The 23,076-nt window shown below is 38.8% G+C and overlaps 1 protein-coding gene across 1 annotated transcript in view; it reads left to right on the top strand.

Annotated features, from left to right (window-relative positions):
- Positions 1-22,599, top strand: part of LOC148513719 (rod cGMP-specific 3',5'-cyclic phosphodiesterase subunit beta-like) — a 70,183-nt gene extending 47,584 nt beyond the window's left edge. Inside the window, exons 15-22 of the mRNA XM_088481463.1 lie at positions 1,054-1,141; positions 3,682-3,782; positions 11,073-11,180; positions 12,676-12,739; positions 15,190-15,264; positions 17,840-17,923; positions 19,242-19,398; positions 21,423-22,599. Coding sequence (XP_088337589.1) covers positions 1,054-1,141; positions 3,682-3,782; positions 11,073-11,180; positions 12,676-12,739; positions 15,190-15,264; positions 17,840-17,923; positions 19,242-19,398; positions 21,423-21,484 — 739 coding nt within the window. The 3' untranslated portion in view covers positions 21,485-22,599. The remainder of the gene's footprint in view (positions 1-1,053; positions 1,142-3,681; positions 3,783-11,072; positions 11,181-12,675; positions 12,740-15,189; positions 15,265-17,839; positions 17,924-19,241; positions 19,399-21,422) is intronic.
- The last annotated feature ends 477 nt before the right edge of the window (positions 22,600-23,076 follow it).

A 23,076-nucleotide genomic window follows, 5' to 3' on the forward strand; every position in this document is an offset into this window, starting at 1 on the left:
TAATCTTCACAGGCTGCCTAAACGGCAGCCTCTGCAGTAGAGGTATCTATTCAGATCCCTCCAGCTGTGTCTCCCTCCTTATCTCCGATGGCTCTACTCCCCAAGCAGGTCCTCTTGTTTTTGCAGCTTCTCCTGCAGGAGTGCCGTGAATTTTTACTATAGACAGTGGTGCTTGGGACAGACATCAGCAGGGGATGTTACATACAGAGCAGCTGTGACGGCCGCTTGGGGGGGGCTGGCTAGGACAGACACCGGCATGTGAGTTTATACAGAGCGGCAGTTCCTACACAGCAGCACTGGTTGCCACGGGGACGGGGTGTGTTGGGACTTGGACAGACACCGGCAGGGAAGTGGCTACAGTGGCGGCAGACAGGAGAAGGGTTGCTGCAGGGGGCTGGGACAGACACCGGCGGTGGAAGAGGGAAAGTGATTACACACAGAGACGAGAGGGTCAATTGGCTTGGGACAGACACTGGTGGGGGGGTGAGTCTGGGAGACGGGAGACACTGAGCAGGGGTTGAGGCCTGGGAGTGTGGAGACACATAGCAAGAGCTGCAGGTTGGGAGTGTGGAGACATGGAGCAGTGGCTGTGGGCTGGGAGTGTGGAGCCACGGAGCAGGGTGTTGTGGGCTGCGAGTGTGGGGACACGGCAGAGACTGTGGGCTGGAGCGGAGAGGGCATTGATAAAGGAGAAAAGTATAACAATTCCGAAAAGCTGACTTCACAGAAAGAGCAGCTTTTCGGAAGCGATACTTTAGTTAATGAGGCCTGACGGTACTTTGAACTCGCAGTGAGATCAAAACATAATTATCACTAATGATAATTATGTAATGATGAATTGACCCCTATATCATAGAAATAACCAATGCAAATAGTAAGGTAAATAGTAAGTAATATAAAGATTATATAGAGATGACTGATTCTTTCCTACCTTTTTTGTCTTGTGCAGCCAGTTTATACACTTTGAGGGTTACTCCTTTTAGCTTATATGATAATATTGTATTGTATCACTAGAAAACTTAAAGAGCTAATTCAGTTTTCTTTGCAATATAGATCTCAACATCCATTAGCAAGGCTACATGGATCCTCTATTCTGGAGAGACATCACCTGGAATTTGGAAAATTTTTGCTGGCAGATGAGGTGAACAGTACTTGTCTTAAAATGTTTTAGAGTGCTGCTTACACAGAAAAGGGTCACCATTTTTTGTAACTGAAAGATCAATGACCACAGTCACAAAATAGTAGGTTGCATAAAAAGTGATTAAAAGTTATAGTTATATAGTAAAATTACAAGGGACACAATTTATTGTCATTACGCAACCCTTATAATTCTGATTTATATATTTGCTACTTTTCAAAGGAAATAGCACAGTATTGGCATGAGAATGCCTTAAAATATATTCACATATTGTGGGTCATGTTATTAAGTTAGGCATCCCAGACCAATTGCCACCTCTCTGTGAAGTTTTCATCAAAATCCATCCAGTGGAAGGCCCAGAACAGGGTCCCTGGGTCAAAGTTCTGCCCAGTGTACACCAACGGGAGGTCCGACCGAGACCATAACCCCTCTAGAACCTGGCCAGGATTCAAATGGACCACCTCGCGTTGGTTTCAATGAGTTTTATAGATAAGATATATATATATATCCTAAAAAAAAAAGACAATAGATATACTATATATATGTAAATGTGTGTGTATATATATATATATATATATATATATATAGTCTCTTTGCGGCGACACTCAGAAAAAATTCACACTGGGGCAGATTAAGTCACCAACGTTTCGATGCCTGTCTTTATCGCATCGTCATCAGGGTAATAATTAATACAAAAATGTAATCTTACCTATATACCGTCACCAGCACCATCTACTTCCCACTGATGATGCACACCTCCTGCGCCCGTTGCCTTTGATACGCGGTAAACGTAGATATATAATAAAAATGGCAGCATATACATATAAATATAAATATCGTAAGGAAAACTCATTGTTGTACTTTTATGTGTCCACAAATGTAACACATTATCCATAGATAAAATTGCAGCATACAGATATAACATTATAGGATCATGTCAACTATAGTATCAGGCCGTAAATAAAGGTAACTGTCATCATCATTATGCTAACATCAATCCTACACCATTGCTGCATCTGCTCATACAAATGAAACATATTGTGTAGTAACACCTAATAAAGATATGTAACTCTTGATTAAATAATTAAACATTATGAACCACAAAAATGATGATATTAACTTGCACGTCACATATATCAATTTTATGGAGTTTCATAGAAAGCAATGTAAGCCTAATCCATCATTGAGCCCCTTGGGCACAAGAGTCCCCAATCTATGAATCCATCGGGACTCGCATTGCAACTGTTTTTTTTTTTTCTATTACCTCCTCTAATTGATAGTGGTATATGGTCAATAGACATATACCTCAAGGTTGCAAGGCTATGGCCAGCTTGAACAAAATGGCGTGCCACAGGTTGTTCACTATGTCCTGACTGTATAGCCGCCCTAATTGCGAAGAGACTGTATGTGGCCCCTTGCGAGGAGACTGACGTAGGACACCAGTATTGAATAGACTTTGCACATGGGAGTGCCATCCACAAAGCTTTGTATATATATATATATATCACACACATATATATATATACATATATATATATATATATATATATATATATATATATATATAGTTCTTCCGAAAGGAAACAAGTCCCACTGATGTAGTGGCAGCAGCAGCGGCGCTCAGGGAATAGAAACCACATTTATGTCTGGTACTCCTTTAAAGTGAATAACTGGCCAGAAGCATCTATTGCAGGAGGCACTCCATGAGGACAGTTTGTAAATGAACCAGAATATTGGATAAAACATTTTTCCATAATTTCTTATTTGTTGATAGTGCATAAAAAAATTATTTCATATCTTAATACTTCTGATCTGGTAAGCTTGAACTGATAATAATGTCTGGAGAAATACTTTGTTCACATTAAAATAAAAAGTTTTCAGCACCTGTTAAATAGTATTTCACTGCCCCTTTGAGCTCTATTGGGAATTTATAATTCAGCAAATATTGTTTATATATGCCCAGGATAAATTGTAAAAAATCCTATTATTAATTGCATATTTTTATTTTGTTTACATAAGTTTAATATTAGCGTTACAACATACTTAATATGTGTGAAAATGAAAACTGGTTTTATTAATTGTATCATGTATTCGGTGAACATTAAAATACATTACAAAGCTACATGTTATTTCAGCTTAGGAATGTTAGTGTAACTGTTTATATTAGTAAGGTGCATTACATGATGATTATTTCACCTGCTTGGAACCAATGGTCCTGTAAAGTACATTGTAAGGGTAATAAAATAATTGAAAATAAATTACCCTTTTTCTTTCGACTGTATTATTTATACAAGGATTAACTTTTATTATGGAGATGTACCTGTAATTAACATGCTCACTTAGTGGTAACAATAGGAATGTTTTATATGCTCAATACGTTTCCTATGCTACAGTATATGGAAACATTAAGCAGCTATTCTTCTTGTTGAATGTAAATGTTTTAACTTCATGATACATTTAGATCTTGACATTAATCTACTTGATTGGAACTAAAAAAAACATATTGTTCATTGAAATAATCTGGACTTTATTTCTTGTGACAGTCCATGAACATTTACCAGAATCTTAACAGAAGGCAGTATGAACACGTCATCCATCTGATGGATATTGCTATCATAGCCACAGATTTAGCTCTTTACTTCAAGTAAGTAGCTCAAGGAAAATATTTCCAGTCAAAGTAATGATTATAATACTGTTGGTTAGTTATTTATTACATTTGACATTGAGTTAAGTCTAAAAGTTCTGTGTACATTTCAGTGCCATCAGTTTCCTGCAGGAACTCGTGATTGTGGGATGTCATTCCATACTTGTGTTAGACAATAACCACTTTACACAGAATGTACAATCTCTGCAAAATCACTTTCCCCCCAGGCAAACACAAGGTTTGTACAGGGGGTTTCTATGGTATGGCAACAAACAGCATGCAAGGGGCAAGGATATCATTTTAGCTACTGCTATACTGCTCTCCAATTCTTACTATGACCTTCAAATAGGCAAACAGACAATAGTGGGTTAGTCCCAAATGTGGTTGGATATTCTGCTCAGCGAGGACTTTGTCCCAATTGTAGGGACAACCAAAAGTATGTCCTCCTTCACTCAGCATTGCTTGTGTAAGGTACAGTATGCTGCATGTGCCTAACAGTAGCATATCCTGCAGGTGGAACTAAGTCCTGACAGAGTGGGACTAACCCACCAGAATTAGGACAGTTGCTACAACCAACCCCAACATTTTATTATCAGCATTCACATTTAATTTACAGACCTATAGCCCTCCAAAACAACTCCAACATAAAATTAATAGTATTCACATTTAATATACAGACCTATAGCCCTCCAAAACATCTCCAACATAAAATTAATAGTATTCCCATTTAACATACAGACCTATAGGCCTCCAAAACAACTCCAACATAAAATGAATAGTATTCACATTTAATATACAGACCTATAGGCCTCCAAAACAACTCCAACATAAAATGAATAGTATTCACATTTAATATACAGACCTATAGCCCTCCAAAACAACTCCAACATAAAATGAATAGTATTCACATTTAATATACAGACCTATAGCCTTCCAAAACAACTCCAACATAAAATGAATAGTATTCACATTTAATATACAGACCTATAGCTCTCCAACCAGTCACAACATTAAGTACATAGTATTCACCTTTATATATATATATTATATATATATACTGTATAGGATAATCAAATACAATTTGCAAATTTGTCCTACAAATTATCGTTTTTTTGTTTATACACACCAAAAATTCTTATACATCCCTTCCCATGCACCAAGGGGGATAGGATGGGGCACGTAAGTGTGGCCAAATAATAGTATGAGAGTGTCTGCGCAAAATGCATTCCATGCTTACACTTATTTAGAGGTTTGTGGGGCTCAAGCCCTGGTGCCAAATGCAAACTGATACTTTTGATGATTGGTGGCCACTTCTGATTGGCTGAATAATTGTAAATCCTTCCCACTTATGCTAATACTATAGTAATGTTTGCACTGTGTTCTATTCACATTGTTATATTTATATTAGTAAATCAGTCCACAGCAATAAAGCATATGTCCATTTTATCTTTTAAAAGGGAAGACGATGGATGTTGTATTTGCAACTTCTTTTAATATGATAAATGTTGTTAATAACATTGCCTGGGAATGTACTATATTGTGTATGAACTGTGTACTGCAATTGTATAATTTACTACTACTGCTGTGCAGTCACCCTTCTTGATGTGAGCCACATACAAATAGTACTGTTACCATGCTGGATGCATCCTGCATATACAGTCAGCTCTGCCTTTTTGTGGTTGTGGCCAGAGTCCAGGCCCACATGGTCAAGCTGATGGCCACGGGACTAAGGTGGTTAATCCCTCGTACTGCAGCGCCATTTTCATATGAACTATCAGCACTAGGCGCCATGTACTGTAAATGTATAAGTAATAATGTGTTTTAACTTGTTATGTTTAATGTGTTGTTCGCGGTTGGGGAAATGTTTTTTAAATGTATAGCTTATAGGAATGTGTTTCAAGAGTATTGTATTGTATAAGGAATTTCCATCTTCTGTGACATAGGATGAGAGATGGTAATTATTGTGACCTAGCAAAATGTCTAGTGTGAAATGACCAATTGATTGCAGTCACTGACCTCCAGGGGGTACTGTATGCATGTATTGTGGAGGTTAATTAAGAGGATGTAAATCAGCCCCCCCCATTTCTCTCCAGGCCCCCAAACCACCTCAGCATTAAATGAATAGTTTCATCCACCAGCTATAACCCAATCAGTTCTAAGGAACGAGTATGACTTGGTCTTCACTCTACCTTTAAAATACTAAGAAGAGTTTCACCAGTCCCTGCAACTTACCACCTCAAGATAGTGAGTTGCCCTATCCTTGTCCCATATCCTAGTCCAAACTAGTTTTTCATTTTATTGTAATATTTTGTTCCTAAATTTGACAATTTACGGTATTGTACTTATGAAACGTCAAATTACTCTGGTGTAAGGTGGAAAATGTAGTTATTTCAGTTGGGGCTTGGGTTAAGGCTGGTAATCACATCATTAAAATCTTTATAAGTTGATTTATGAGTACAGATACAGTACTTCAAAAAATGGCAATTGTTGAGGGAGGAAATTAGTAGATCTGGTGGATGCAGCCTGATTGAAATTGTTACTTTGGAAACTTTTTTTTGTGGTTTGTTTGGTATAAATAAAAGTCAGTGAATCTATTGCAAAATAAAGATTTGTAGAAAATTTACATAATGCAGTTGTGTTATCCTGGCTAAAGTTGAAAAACTTCAAATATGTGGAGTCTTGGAAGTATTTGTGATGTTAGATTAAAATTGTTTAGTTTGCACAAGTGAAGAATGATTGCTCACAGCTACTTTAGATCAAGAAGAACATTGCAATATAGAACTTAGATGTAAGACTAAATATACAGCATTCTGTCCACTAGTTCTAAAAAGTCTGCCCTTTATTGTGGAAAATTGCATGGCTTTTTTTAAAGCCTAAAATTAGCATAAATCATGCCAGTCCTTTTTGCAGCTTTAATGTGATTTCAAAAACCAACAACATTTAAAGAGAAATACAAGGCATAAGTGTGCACACTCTTTCTTCATGGGGCAGTAGCTGTGTTTAGAGTTACCCAATCAAATTAAAAATCATGTTTAAAAGTGAATATAATACACCTGCCAGCAAAGAAAGTGGTTGACATTGCCCCAAATAATCAGCTGTTCCTGTAGGACAGGCTTGGACAACGTGCAACGCTCCAGGTGTTGCAAAACTACAAATCCCAGCATGCTCTGCAAGCTGATAGCTATCAGGGAATGTCGGGACTTTTAGGACAGGAGATCTAGTCAGGATGCTACTGCCGCTGGGAGTTGATTTTCTCAAACCAGAAGGGGACCAGGAAGAGTGCTTTCCAAAAACAAATATAGAATTGACTTAAATAATTCTTTGAAACCTTCTATAAAGGCATTTCCCAACCTGTACAGGGACATAAAAAAACATAGTTAGTTAGTGCCACTTAACCAGCACAGATATGTGGACAAGCATAAGATCTATGATTTAAGGCAGGGGTAGCTAACCCTGGTCCTCGAGAGCTACCAACAATGCATGTTTTCCAGGTCTCCTCACAGAATCATAACTATAATAATTAACTCCACCTGTGGATTTTTCTAAATGTTTTGGTGAGTAATGAATACACCTGTGGATCAGCTAGGTCGTCTGGAATATGTGAGGTCTCGAGGACAAATCTGACCGTGTGTATGCTCCATAAGTCTTATGGAGCGTACACACGGTCAGATTTGTCAGACTTGTCAGATTTGTCAGATGAACGATTGAACGATTAAACGATTTGAACGATTTGAACGATTGAACGATTTTTTTACTGCATTAAAATGAATGGAATCGTCCAAGTCTGACTGCAAACCCATCAGATGTCAGATATCGTTATCTGACAAACGGGAACGCGCATCGATGATCGTCCATCGTTCAGGCATGTCAGATATGAACGATTTTCCTTCAGATATGAACGACTGAACGATTTTTAAATCGTTATCGTTCATATCTGAAGGAAAAATCTGATCGTGTGTATGCACCATTACATTGTGTCTTTCTTGGGAATTCTTTCTTGAACGCCATGCTTGCATGCTGGGAGTGGATTTTTTTCATGCCATAATGGGACCAGGAACAGGAAGTGTGCTTTCCAAAAATAGATAAACAATTGCCTTAAATAATCCTTTGCAAACCTTCTGTTCTGTAAAGGAATTTCCAAACTTGTACAGGGACATTAAAAAAACAGAGTTAGTTAGTGGCCTTCAAATTGCTATTGTTCCTACTGTCCACTTAACCATATTACTTAGATATGTGAACAAGCAAAACAGAGCATTAAATGCAACATTTCAGTTTAAGATTTAAGTCTTACATTGTGTCTGGAGATCATTTAGAAAGCAGAAAAAGAGCTCCACCACAAGCGGCAGATGACTAAACTCACACACAAAGGTTTAATAGAAATAGATACAACACCAGATCAGATATTTACCCTGGAGGATCTGTTTGATTCATCATGGTGCCCCCAAGACCAAGATTGTGCAAATTCTGCCAAAAGAGAGACTTACACCACAGCTAAACATAAGAGTCACCTTCTGGATGTGAACTGTCTCATTTGCATGGGGAAAACCCAACCCTCAGATGAGATGGATCTCAGCCAGTGGACAACATTGAAATCACCATTAAAAAGTCACAATGGAAGACTACAGTGTGGAGAATCTTTCTTCACAGTCAGGGAACATGAAAAAAGATGCTCTCTGTGCTGAACTTCAAGGGATTTCTCCATCATGATCTGCAGTGTGGAAAGGTTTCATTCACATGTTTTCTATAAAGCAGTTCAAAGTTACAGCCTTCAAAGTGTCTGGCTATAACACCCACCTTTGCCAGGAATTACCAAAGATTATCACAAGCAAAGGATTAATCTGTCCGGAATCTGTCTGGGAATTCATGGATCGTATCTGGCCTGAATGCACTAAGACATCCAGTGATTCTTTGTTCTGTAGCCGACTTTATTCCTACCTGAATCGCAATCTGAAATACGGAATAGTGAGCACAGACAACATGGAGGCCTTTGTTTTTCCGCTGCCTGCAATACCTCCCAGACTACACCCACTGGGGCACCAGGTCTTGATAATGACCATACTCATGTGTTGCTAGACCTTCTTCTTCCAAACCATTCATCCTGGACTTCATGTCCAAAAAGGGTGAGCAAGGTACAGAAAGAGGAGCTAGATGTCCCCGATTAAATTTTTTTTCCATCTATAATGGATAGATGATGTGGAGAGAGAAGAGCTTCAGATGTTGGAACAGGGGCTCCCACCTATTTAGCTTCCCTCCAGAGAGCAGAGCTCTGTTCCTCAGGAAGTGTCTATACCTGAGCTGATGATAGGTAGTCTCTGTCTGTTGGTAAACACCCTTCAGAAGATGGCGACCCAGAATAACAACAACTGTAATAATGTGTCCACTGATAACCAGCCTGATCCCTTAACAGCAACATACCCCATATGGCCAACTCATAACATGACACCCAGTTTGCAGCCTCCTCTTCCTTATGACACTAATCCATTCGCCATGGTTGATCCATCAGCCATGTGTGGTCCACCCAATTTTTGGCCTTCTACATTCTAACATCATAATAACACACTATAACACACTAGACTTATAATCTTTGCTTTTGTTTATGTTTTTGAATAGAACAGTTTTAGAATTTAGGATGTCCACTCTATATAGGTTTGTAATTAAATATAGGCTTTAGTATTTTAGAGCATATAACTTTATAAGCTGTTAGGATAACATTTCTGCTATGTTTAAGATTAAAAAAAAAACTTTTTGTAAACCAATAACTTAAAAAAAAAAGTTTTCATTGCAATATTCATGTTTGTTTTTTTAAAAAAAGATTTTTTTATTACTGGTTTTGTTTACAAAATGCAATAAAAATATTTATAAAAATTACAAAAATAAAGTAAAAAAAATTGTCTTTATTTTCTCACTGATGGTGTGGCTAACATGCACCGAGAAATTTTAATTTTTTTTTCACACTGGGGGTGAACCCCTGAAAGAGGCAGCAGCCCCTTGACAGACAGCAGCACAGCACCCCTGCACACCTGCGCCGATGACAGTGACAGCCAGGTATAGGTAACATGCATTTTTGGCCCAGCAGCCCTTGACAGACAGCAGCACAGCACCCCTGCTGACACGCACACAAAAAAAATGGTTTATTTATTTTTTGGGCAGCAGCCCCTCGACAGACAGCAGCACAGCACTCCTGCGCAGCTATGCCAATGACAGTGACAGCCAAGTATGGCTGACATGCACACAAAAAAAATCTATTTTTATTTTTGAGTCAGCAGCCCCTTGACAGACAGCAGCACAGCACCCCTGCGCACCTACGCGGATTACAGGTGTGGGTAACACACCACTCAAAAAAATGTGTTTATATAATTTTGTTTTAACACTGGGGTGAACCCCTGAAAAGAGGCAGCAGCCCCTTAACAGACAGTAGCACAGCACTCCTGCACTGATGACAAGTGTGGCTAAGCTAACACTAATTTTTTTATTTTTTTTCACACTGGGGGTGGGTGAAGAGCACCCCCGAAGGACAGAGCACCCCCTGGACAACACAGCCAACCACCCCTATGGACAGGACAATGCTAGCCAGCCCCTATGGACATATTAACAGCACAGCTCCCTCTCTCTTCACTCTCTACTGCCGAAATGAAAAATGGCGGCGAATCTTTATAGAATCCCAAACCCGCGAGAATCCGACAGCGGGATGATGACGTTTTGCCTCGTTTTCAGATCTGAGTCAGGCGGGAAAACCCGAGCCTCGGATCCCCGTAATTTGGGTGGGTTCGGTTCTCAGGGGACTGAACCCGCTCATCTCTAGTAACCAGAGTATTGTAGGTTTTTATTTTTTTATTTTTTTTACAAATTGTTGATTTTTTTTTTCAAATTCATTTTACTGATTTAAAGGTCACAATGAAGGAGGAAAAAGTTAATTATCTTGATTTCAAGCTTGAAAAGGGTTTGATAAATGATCTTGCTTTCGAGCTTTACATCACAACAACCGGCACTTACAGTAGGGAGTGTAAATGTATTACTCCTCACTGCTCACTCTCACTATGCATCCTTCAGAGAAGTCAGGAAATGTATTATATTTGTAATTATTAATAGGCACAAGCTGCATTGCATTTGTCTTCTCTACTTTGGGAATTATTCCCTCCATTGCATGCAGTATTTGTGCTGAATTACATTTTGTCTGGGTGTAAATTAAACATATTTGCCTAGTTTCAATCCATTATAGCAATTAATATAAATGAATGCAGAATGAATGAAATGATTACTAATTAATGTTATTAATATGTCTCTACACAGGAAGAGAACAATGTTTCAGAAAATTGTTGATCAGTCCAAGACTTATGATGATCAACAGAAATGGGTTGAATACCTCTCACTTGAAACAACAAGAAAAGAAATCATTATGTAGGTATATTTTTCCAGCTATAGGTGCTATACGTGACATACATTGTAGCAAAAGCATTGTGGCAGCAGGGGCCTGGATCAGATGTGTACGTAATGATATTGCAGCTGCGATCTCGTACGTAGCTACTGTGCAGAAATCTGCTGCAGCTGCCTGGACGTGTATTGTGACAGCAGCTTCACAGATCTAAGCAGGTGCGTACAAATACACATCGACGGTTGCAGATCCATTGATAATCAACCATCTGAGTAACCCGATTGTCGCACAGAAGGGCAGAGGGAACTGAAACACTGGCGCCATATTTTCTGCATAAGGGTTGCAGATGTAGGCAGATACACGCCTCGAAGACGGTATGGACACGCCAGTGTTTTTTTGTTTTTGTAGCCACTCCCTGTAACTGTCCCCAAATGGCCCTTGAATGTCAATCACTTTGCAAAGTAATCCTCAGTGTGTGCGGCATCGCTAAGGTATCTTAGTGTGCGCGCAGTGCGACCATGATGCATGCGCAGTCGGACGTTAATGTGTAAATATCGCATTGCGTCCTGAATCAGGCCCTAGGTTAAAGACCATAAATGAAATGGTAAATGAAGGGCTTCTATATGTGCAGCTTGTGATGCCATTAAGCATATACTGAGACACATCACATTGGACTGAGCTGCCGGTTATGGCCGTCTCATGGGAGCTGTGCTGCAAGTAATAGGACTGTTAATTCATGTCCGCACTTGTGGTGCTAAATACAATAATATCTCTTGTATCCCTATTCTTTTCCTGACATATCATTGAACAGTATACAGAGTTTTAAACGCTAAGGGCAGTATCCAATTAGCTAATGGATCCCCCGGGTCTATCCAATTAGCCCCGAAGTCCATCCTACGCCGGCACTTATCAGGCTTTTTTTTTGGACCTGATGTGTCCCGAGGAAAACTCGTCGAAAACTGCAGTTTTTTCACCCCCGAAATGGTGAAAAAATATAGAACGGGATCGGTATGGAATATCGCCGGACCCTAACCCACCCTGTAAGTGCTGAAACCTAACCCCCCCTTCCCCTGGCCGAACTCTAACCCTCCTGGGGGGGTGCCTAACTCTGTCCCCCCGGGAGCCCAAAACCTAACCCTCCCCCCCGCGGCTGTCTGCGCCCGGCACCCGGCTTACCTTTTGATCGGTATGCCGGGTGTCGGGCTCCAATGTAGGTAAAATGACAGGCATCGGGATCTTCCATGCGTGCCATTAGACCCCTGCTGGGATTAGACAGTCGGGATGCCGACGGTCGGCATTTGGATCGATGGCATCCAGACTGCCACCCCTGTGACCTTATCATGGATCCTATGTGTTTTCGCCCAAAATATCCTATTATTTCATCCGAAAAAAAACAAACAGTTTTTTGCAGCCTGCCGCTAATTGGATACACCCTAAGTTGCACTTTTTCCTGCCTGTAAAGGCAATGCTATAAATCTGAAAGTTACACGTTGATTTATTGATGTTATGGTTGATCTGCAGGGCTATGATGATGACAGCCTGTGATTTGTCTGCGATCACCAAACCCTGGGAAGTCCAGAGCAAGGTTGGATGTTATTTTAACTACTTTCAAATATGTTGTGCTTTCTGCTTTGTATTTATGTTATAAGTAGTGTGAGTTTTATATATGTTAGTTTTATGGAAACCCTCATCACTTCCCACCTTGATTACTATAATCTTCTCCTCTCCAGCCTTCCTTACTCCCTCCACACTCATCTCCAATCTTAACACTGCTGTCCTCTGCCAATAACTAATCAGTCTACCTTCTGCTGCCTCCTTTGTCAGTCTCTCCAGTGTCGCCCACCTCCCATACATAATCAAGTTTACAGTTTTCTCACTCACCCACAAAGCCCTAAATCACTCTTCACTTGTCTACATCTCCAGGCTTTAATCACACACTCCCCCTACCAATGACCACTGCCTCGCCTCCTCCCTGACACTCTTCCCCCTCTTGCCTTCAGGATCACTCCTTGGCCGCTCTCACCACCTGGAATGCCCTTGCACAGTCAATTAGACTTTCATCCTGCCTCCCAGCCTTTAGTCGTGCACCCCTACTCCTAACTCTGCAGCCTCTGCTCTCCCCACTCTGATCCTTTTTTCCTCCTGCCCATCCATTTACCCTTTAGGATGTAAGCTCTCGCAGGGCCCTCTACCTTTGTTTTTCTCTACATAATTATGCCATTTGCATATTGTAATTATGTATGTTAGTTTCAAGTTGTCCGGATCAGTTTGTACATGTGCTATTCTCTCCTCTTTGTATGATGTTACAGGACCCTTGTGGGTCTTTATAAATAAAAGATAATAATAATAATGCATATATTGTACAATATGTAGTCAGATCTTGTATTCAGGGCATGTTCCCCCAAGGGCCTGTAAACCACACCAGACCAAGCTACTGGGCCACATCATACACACACTAATACATATTTCTCCACACATCTACGCACATCTGGGCATAGGCAATATCACAGTGACATTAATGGAATCTGTATCACCACTTAATGGACCTTACCTCCAGGAAATGAACACATGAATGAAGATGTCAGTGACATCTAAGATATTGTTAGAGAATGTTAATACCTGAACTAGCTGGTATCACTCTCCATGCAGGGTACTGTATACTGTATGAGTGCACAGATAGGGCCTGATTTTCAGTGCACGCAATGCAAATATTTGTACAAATGGTCGATGTTTTTCAACTACTCATGCGTCTAAGGCCCGCATTCAATTTGAGCCGAGCCGCGATACGTTTTCGCGGCCCGGACTTTCCGCCTACTTCGCCTGTTCTGCAGGCGGAAAAGTATTGCGGCCGTCCCTGCTTTACCCCGTATTCAGTATGGAAGTACGCGAAAACGGGTCCCGGCGAAACTGAAGGAGGCAGAAAGTACTGTCATTTTTGGGTTAATCAGCCTGACACCCCCAAAAAGATGCTCTGACATGGGGGTTAGCTATGGTACCCCCTGATTTGGCTTGCTGAAGGTATTTGGTGATTTTAAACGGGCTCAATAGCTGTTAAATAGCGTTTTTCTATACGTAATGCAGAATAGAAAATCCACCTGTCGCAAGCACCTGCAATCAAAAAAACACTTGGGGCCTCCCCCAGAGACAAGTTTGCTAGTTTTTAAGTTTGTACGCCAACATTCTTTTTTTGCCCCCTTTTTCAAAGTAATTTTTTTGGGTGTCCTTAAGTATTTTTTTTTAATTTAATTTGACACAGATTACCTTTGGGGGACTGTCTGAAGGCTGCATGGGGGTTCCCGCAACGTTGCACCCCAAAACCCCAATTCTGCACTTTTTTCCGCCTCCCATTCATAGGTGAAACTTTTTCACCTATTACATTGCATTGACTTTCTGCCTAGGCGGAAAGTCTTCCAAATTGAATACGGAGTAAATGTCAAACAGTTGAAAATGACGTAATTGGCGAAAAACCCGCGGAAACTGACTTTTCACCTAAAATTGAATACGGCCCTAAGTCGCTAAAATGTTGCATAGCGCATGCGTCCCATAGTGTGTACGTGAGACGTACATTATCAGTAATGTATTGGTAATGTGCTAGGTGCTCTTGGGTGGTGAATAGCTGGCTATTCAGACGCACAAAGGTAGTCTAGCTTATGAGAGTGTTATAGCAGTGTTGCAGGCGTGACACAGAACTTGTTGCAACCTCAGATACTTAATCGCTCACATTGGAAGCCATACACTGACGGCGACTCTGTACCTAGCATGGGGCTGGTGCGAGGTTCACACACTTGTACACCAGCAGAAGGGCTGATACTAGCATTAGCAAAAAGTTGCAGATGCAACCACAGCAAAAGATGCTACAGCGATCGCAGCAGCGGGGAATTCCGAATAAGCCCTATAAAGACGTTCATGTAATATCTACATTTAGTTAGCTACATTTTTTATGTTTCTTTTCCATGTATGATATATAGATTAACATTTACTATATTATAATATAGGCATAGAGTTTGCTTCTTACTGTTCCTTTTGTTTTATTAGGTTGCTCTTTTAGTCGCAGCTGAATTCTGGGAGCAAGGTGACTTGGAGAGAACAATCCTTCAGCAGCAGCCCATTGTGAGTAGGACAATGCTTACATAAACTCAGCCATACACCATCAGGATCCGGGCAGCTGAGGAGCTAAAGTGATCAACATTTCACCAAATACTACTAACACAGGAATAAGACCATGATTGTCAGAGCCACAATCTATGCGGCAAACCCCCATTTATTACCAGTTATTTATATAGTACATACATATTCCGCAGCGCTTTACAGAGAAATGTTGTCCGTGCACCAGTGGAGTTTACAATCTATTTTCTCTAACAAAACAAAGAAGTATTCCTATGTGGCGCTCTCTTGAACTATTCTTTGGCCCAGTACAACAACATTATTATAGCACACACTAGGAATAATGTATATAAAATGTAATTTTTATTATAGTTATTTAAAATGTTCAGGCCACAAAATATATTTCTTTTTAAATCAGGTGCAAAAACATAGACAAGTGATGAAAATACATTAAAATTAATTTGTAACTCTCTGTTATATTAAATTGACGATGCGGTCAGAATGCCGACCGCTGGGATTCCAGCAGTCACAATGCCTACGCTGGAATCCCGATACTTTACAGAATAAGGCGCTGGCATCCGACCGCTGGAATCCTGAAGGTAAGTACTGGAGTTAGGGGGAGAGTTAGGGTATGGGATTAGGGTTAGACACTAGGGGTAGAATTAGGGTTAGGCTGCTATGGGGGGAGGTTATGTTTAGGCTGTGGGGAGGCTGGGTTAGGTTTAGGCAGTAGGGGGGAGGTTAGGTTTAGGCATCGGGGAGGGAGGGTTAGGGGTAGAGGTTAGGTTAGGCTTACTTAGCTGGTGGTGTCGGCATTCTAACCTGGTAGGGATGCTGGTGTTGGGATTCTGACCGCCGGGCTCCTGAGCACCAGCATCCTGTACCCTACCCATTAAATCCCGTACCCAACCCATTATCAGTGATTTGTCACTCTACCCATAAAGTATTGTTTATTTTTAAAATTTAAATTCAGTACAATATAGTATATATCTACTCAACTGTGTTCTATGACCCTATTAGCAGTTCTATACTGTGGTTAGAGAATCAAACAGTGATGCAAAGCCTCCTCTTGCAAACTGAGCTGTCACTGCCTGGACATATATCAATATTGTCACATATGGTTATAATAATTAGCAGCAATCATTCCAGCTTTCTGTTTTATAGGAAACTGGTTATAATTCTGCTAATTCTAAGTATTGATCTAAGCCAGCTTTCCTCGGCGTCACAGCAGTATTGTCACTATCTTTGAGACTAGAGAAATTTAAATTGCTGCTTAATTTATTGTTAGAACTGTAGCTTAATGTTTCATATTTGTCTCACAACATTGTATCAATTTTAAATTGAAACTTAAACATAATATTTTCAAGGTCTCCTGTGTAGGTCACATTCATAATCAAAGCCACATTATATTGGAGAGTTACAGTTTGTAAAAGATCAGAACACATTGTAAGCGTGTACCACGTGTCTCCTGATGCTGGTTTCACTATAGAACTTAGTCATAGGATCCTTAATCTGTACCACATATACACACAAACACACATAATATATTGTCAGTAGCCAGTAGTCCCTATTTCATATTTTTCATTTATCTTACTAGAGATAACTGCAGGGGGCTACAGGCAGAAACCTTCAGGTTACCTCAACAAGAGCTTATCCCACAGGAGACCACAAAACTGATACACTAAGTGGAATGTGGCAGCAACAGTGCAGCATCTACTGTATGTTGAGCTGAGGAGACAGATCTGATTCATGGAAGTAGGTGAATTAGGTCTGTCACATTATCCTTTAGCTCCTTCAACCTTGACATTTTTTGGTGTTTCTCACACAAAGAAATGTAAATGTGCCCTTAATATATATATATATATATATATATATATATATATATATATTATACAGTACATACCTAGGGAGACCACCTGCTGCCCATATGCACTAATGCACTGTTGCAAAACATGTGGCTCAGACTAAGCAGATCATGTACTGGGAGATCGGGAACAGAAACACAAGAGTGAGGTGGAAAATGGTAACTATTGAGGGAAAGGGCTATTTGCTGCTACATGCAGTAGCTGATTGGTGACGTGTTACATGGGAGAGCGGGACACGGATGTCTTATCTTTACATTCCAAAGTGAACTCCCCTATTAAAGTGTAATGGTGGTACGGTGTAGGGAAATGACGTTGGGAAGATGTTGTTCAGTTTAGAACAAAAAATTATAATGTTAGTACTGCATGTTTAGTAAGGCATGTTAGCAGTAGTGCTCCAAATGAGAGTTTGCAAGTGACGTTTTCAAGGATGGTATGTTTTAATAAGTGTACTTAGTACATTACTATTAATGACTGGTGCATTATGGGGACATCCACTCTAACACTACATAATGTGCCATGCCATGGGTGCATTACACACATAATAGAAGTGCTATACTATTTCCATTTACTGACAATTCCTCTACATATAGCAATGACCTGCATGTATTAGTGAGCAGATAATCACTGCTACAGTAGATGTTGAGTAATAATAACAGTACTATCCCACAAATGAATGTTTATTTGCATTTTGATAATATATTTTATTTTATTAACAGCCAATGATGGACAGAAATAAATCTGCAGAATTGCCAAAGCTTCAGTGTGGTTTTATTGACTTTGTGTGCACGTTTGTATACAAAGTAAGTAAAATAGAAAGTAACTATATCTGTTTGTATAGTATTAAGTATTTTCTTTGAAAGAAACCATAACATATAAAAATATTGCACTTTATAATTGTATTATAGTATTTGATTTATAACATCTAATATTGTAGAAGTACATTAAACTGTGAACCCTTTATCTTGTAATTATAAAGTTACAATTTAAATATTTCAAACTTATAATTACTACTGTACTTTTCTTGTAAAACGTATGAACCTTAGGCCTTAACTAAATAATTACTTTTTATGCCATTATTTTAATATTTTACAAATAAAATAATAAAATGCTGATGATTATTATTGTTATTATTGTTATTAATAATAATAATAATAATAATAATAATAATAATAATAATAATAATAGGTGATTATGATGATAACAAAATAAGCATCTAAGCTACATAGTTCCATAAAGGCACAAGTTCTGGAAATATGTAATATTTTAAAGGTCAATATTATAGTTGTAATTGTTTTAAACTCTTAACTATGAATATAGACTGATCATTAAGTTGTGTTAATATATCTTTAGGTTACAGATGTTTTAAGAACTATCTTGCAAACATTTTTTAGATAAATTACACTAAAGTAACAGATGAAGTCACCAGTATTTGGACACTAATCTGAGAACTGAAAATGTATTAATGCTAATTAAAATAGGAACACTTTTAGACCTTCTTAAGGTATCATTTGTAATGTAGGTTATTCATTTTTTAAACAAAAGTTTGTGCGTAGACTTTTTATATAATATTCTTGAGATATATGTGGTGGGTACAAAGTGAAAGTGAACCAAGTCCATGAGAGTTAATTTTGAGAAAATGAATCTCAACATTGAGGAACTGTAATTAATTAATTAACCATTGACTTTTAATTGTTTTTACTGCTTCAATAATGTAGTACCGTGTATAAGTTCTACTATTTTATAAAATACGACACTGTACTATGGAAGTGTTGATACCAATTGAGCAAAATATGCACTTGGTTCAGAGGGAGATGTACTAAGCCTTGGAGAGTGATAAAGTGGCTAAAGATAAATTACCAACCAATCAGCTCCTTACTGCCAGTTTTCAAACACAGCCTTTAAAGTGACAGTTACATTCTGATTGGTTTGTACTTAATCTCTCTACACTTTTTCTCTCTTCAAGGTTTATTACATCTAGCCCTACATGAGTTTCTTGTAATGCCATTAGCTGGCCCAGCAAATCCCACTGTTATATATCTAATAACAATCTAGACATGTAGGACTGGCGAGAATTATTGACTTCTTCACAATAATGTACATGGATTTGTTGCTATTCAGGAGTTTTCTCGCTTCCATGAGGAAATTCAGCCAATGTTGGATGGTTTGATGAATAACAAGAAGGAATGGAAAGCTCTTGCTGATGAGTATGAGGCAAAAATGAAGGTGATTGAAGATGAAAAGAAGAAAAAGGAAGAGGAACTCGCTGCAAAAAAAGGTTAATAACTGTATATACTATAATGGTAATTTCATAAACATGTCTATAGGGGATGCGGTTATAATCCCGGCAAAAGGATTGCCGGCGCTTAGAATACCGGTACCGGAATCCTGGCACCTGTCAGAATCCTGGTGCCGGCATCCCGACTGCCAAAATCCCAAAGGTAAGTAGTGGGGTTAGGGGGAGGGTTATGGTTAGGAACTAGGGGGAGGGTCAGGTTTAGGCACTAAGAGGGGAGACTTAGGTTTATGGTGTGGGGAGGGGGAGGTTAGGTTTAGGCACCGGGGAGGGGGAGTTATGATTAGGGTAGGGAGAGGAGAAGGGTTAGGATACCTTCTGACAGGTGCCATATCCTGACACTGTCGGGATTCTGGGGTCTGGATTTTGACCGTCGGGATCCTGAGCGCTGGCATCCCGTAACCAACCCATCTATAGAACCAGAAACGTAATATTCTGTATATAGTGTATACATGTTTCTGTAGGGCATCACAGTCATTCAATAAAAGGAATAATCAAATTTTTGGCCTTAATAAGTTTTATACTAAATAATGCTCAAATGGTCATTGTCATTTATTAAAGTTGTCACCTATCTTCTTCACACCGATAGATACTACTTCTACTAAATGTTTTTAGCAACTACGTACATATCTTCTTTCATGTAAAAATTTTATTCCAGTAGTGATAGAGACATGTGGTAAGTGCCATGAGTGGATTAGTGCCCTGGCAAAGCTGGGCCAGGATGGGTTGATTTGAATGTTGTGAAATGTAGACATGTAGACATTTCTAGTGGTACTGGGGAATTGTCAGATGGGAACGCTATATAGTATGATGGCCATCGACAATCAATGTTTTCAAAACATTGATGGTTCCTGGCCGATGTCAACTAGTTTTACCATCGATGGATGACTGTGAGACGATATTTACTTTTTTTTTCTCTGTACAGGACGGGGTTTAGCCTCGCCCCCATTTTTGATTGGCCAGGCATCCCCCAGCAGCAGTGGCCATCGATGTGGTGCAAACCATTGATGGTTCACCACAGATGTTTGTGTGCCATCAATGGTTATCACTGGTGGACCATCGATGGTAACCATCAACGGACACCCCACCGATGGCCATGTCTACTATACAGTAAAATGTGGCTACAAACTTATTGCAAATAATGAATATATATTGCAGTCCCTAAAAATAAGACGCTTGCAGTGCTATAGTTATTTAAATAAATGGGTTGTTTTTGGTTTTGTATACATTGATTTCATTAACACTAATCATAGCAATGTTCTGTACCTGCTAATTACCTAGCATTTAGCTCATTTAGCAACACTTGTATCATTATTGTCTCTTACCTACTAAACTTTAATTTCCTGGTGCTGCACAATATATTTAATTATATTAACCTTAATCCATAATCTTCCTAAATCCTCTTTTGCCAAAGTCACTTTAGTTATTCAACCAATTTATTTTCAATTAGCCGTCCCTAATTGCCCAGGCTGACATGGCATTTTCTACTACAATGTACTATATAACACATTACACAGTAATGTGATACATTGAGAAGGGTCTATCTCAAGGTTACAAAGCTACAGTGCTTTTAGAAAGCAAAACATATTTAATACTATGAAGGAATGGGGTTTTTCCATTATAGGAAAAATTTTTGTTAATGCAGAGTTAATCCCCATATAATTGTACGTATCACAGATTTTGAGTAAAGATTAAACTTTACAACAAAATCTAATACAGATTTCAAGCTTTGGCACATTGACCTCAAACTCTTTATGCTCCATTATGCTTTAATGTTAGCCCTCTATATAAACTATGAGGGATTATGGGACAGGGACAAAAAAATGTAAGGTCTTCCGACAGAACTCAGAGATCTGTCAGCAGACCTGTTACGAGAGCCAGTTGTTTCTGCTCTGTAAATAGCCATTTGATTTCAAGGCAATGTCGCTCAATTGATACAACACAAAACTTTCTAATTAGTTCTAAAAGTGTCTCTAATACTAGCATTCTCTGTTTTCTGTGCACAGCTGCTCAAGGAGGCGGGGAAGGGAACGGCACTTCCAAATCTTCAACCTGTACACTATTGTAATCTGCTTGGCAACACACCTCTTTTGGATACCACCTGGAGAGTACTTCATGAAAAATGAAAAGCAAATCTCTTTTAGAAATTATTTCTTTATTTTGCCAAGTATGATCCAAGTATATCAGACATGTGAATACTTTTTTAAATGGAATTTAAAAATTTTTTTTTAAAATGGCTTAAACACTTGCCACTGATTTAATAAGGAAACTCAACATATACTTTATTATTGTGTGATTAACAGGGAGAGGAACTACCCCATAACACGTGGTATATAAAAACATTTTGTGGGTTTAATTGCACCAATAACAGATTGAAAGCAATTTTGCTAGACAAACCTGGATGTCAATTACAGATGCCTATATCAAGGAACCTTGGCCCCCAGGCTACACCTCCAATGGGAGGTACAAGTGACAACTAGAATAGTTAGTGGTAAATGGTTGGGGATATTATAAAAGCCATTAGATATCAGATTTACCCACAATACATCAGCAGAGTCATTACTCTCCTGCAGTAGGCCATCATGGCTTACCATGGTGCTACGTCTGCATTTCTTTCCATGTTATGCCAGCATGTGGCCAAACAGTCCCAGCTCTTTCTATTGTTATGCAGGTGCCAATAGGCACAGAGGACAATAGCCTTATCAGTTTACATATAATTACACATCCTCTACTATTGTACTATGCTGACATTTCTCCATTTACTTTGCAATATCTACAATTCCGATTCTACAGTAATGTAGCAGTGTTATTCAAAAATAATCCAAAGCGAATGCTAAAGAAATATAATCTATGCATGAACATGCACCTTCATGTGTCACAATAGCATGATTTTATATTCCTGCATTTGTATTGTTATGAGTGAAAATAGCATTTTTAGACAGTAAATAAAGTTGTATAAAATACTGTTTAAGCTAACATGAGAATTTATATAAAATATAATAAGCAAAGTTTTCTTAACTGTAAATTAAAAATAAAAGAAAAATGCAACAGGGTTAAAAATCAGGGAGCTTACTTTAGGTGGCAGCTGCATCATGTTTGCTTTAAGATATGTGTTAACATATGTAGGAAAATTGTGTTAATGTATCTATGTCATTATCATGAAAATATATGCAATCTGTAAAACTAAATATGCAATGTAAATAAAGTTGTTTTTTTTCAAAAATAAAAAATGTTAGTACTTCTTTGCTCTATAAATCACTATACAAGATTGGCAAAACAAAAACAAGTAAATTATAGTGGTTTACAAGCTTGAGTCACAAGGATGTACACTGGTATATTGCAATGTATGAGGACCATTGATATAAATATACAGGAGCATAATCAGGATAATTATGAAAACAATGTATTAATTGTGTCATAATATTTCCCAAACTCACAAGTTACTTTAGTTAGACTGGTGTCCAGAAAATCGCTGTGTTTAAGCAAAAAAAAGTAATTAATGTTTTTTTGATGTAAGAACATGCAACTTCAGAGGCCTGCTTCCTGTTGCTTTACCTTGGTTGTTTACTAACATCCTTTTCCCACTGGCCCAGGCGATTGCCGTGTCAACCCGGGTAGCGGCTCAGTGGAAACGGTTTCTAGGAAAAAATCCTGGGTCAA

Source organism: Taudactylus pleione, unplaced genomic scaffold (assembly GCF_031769625.1).
Source record: "Taudactylus pleione unplaced genomic scaffold, aTauple2 ptg000273l, whole genome shotgun sequence".
In the NCBI taxonomy this organism is placed as follows: Eukaryota; Metazoa; Chordata; class Amphibia; order Anura; family Myobatrachidae; genus Taudactylus; species Taudactylus pleione.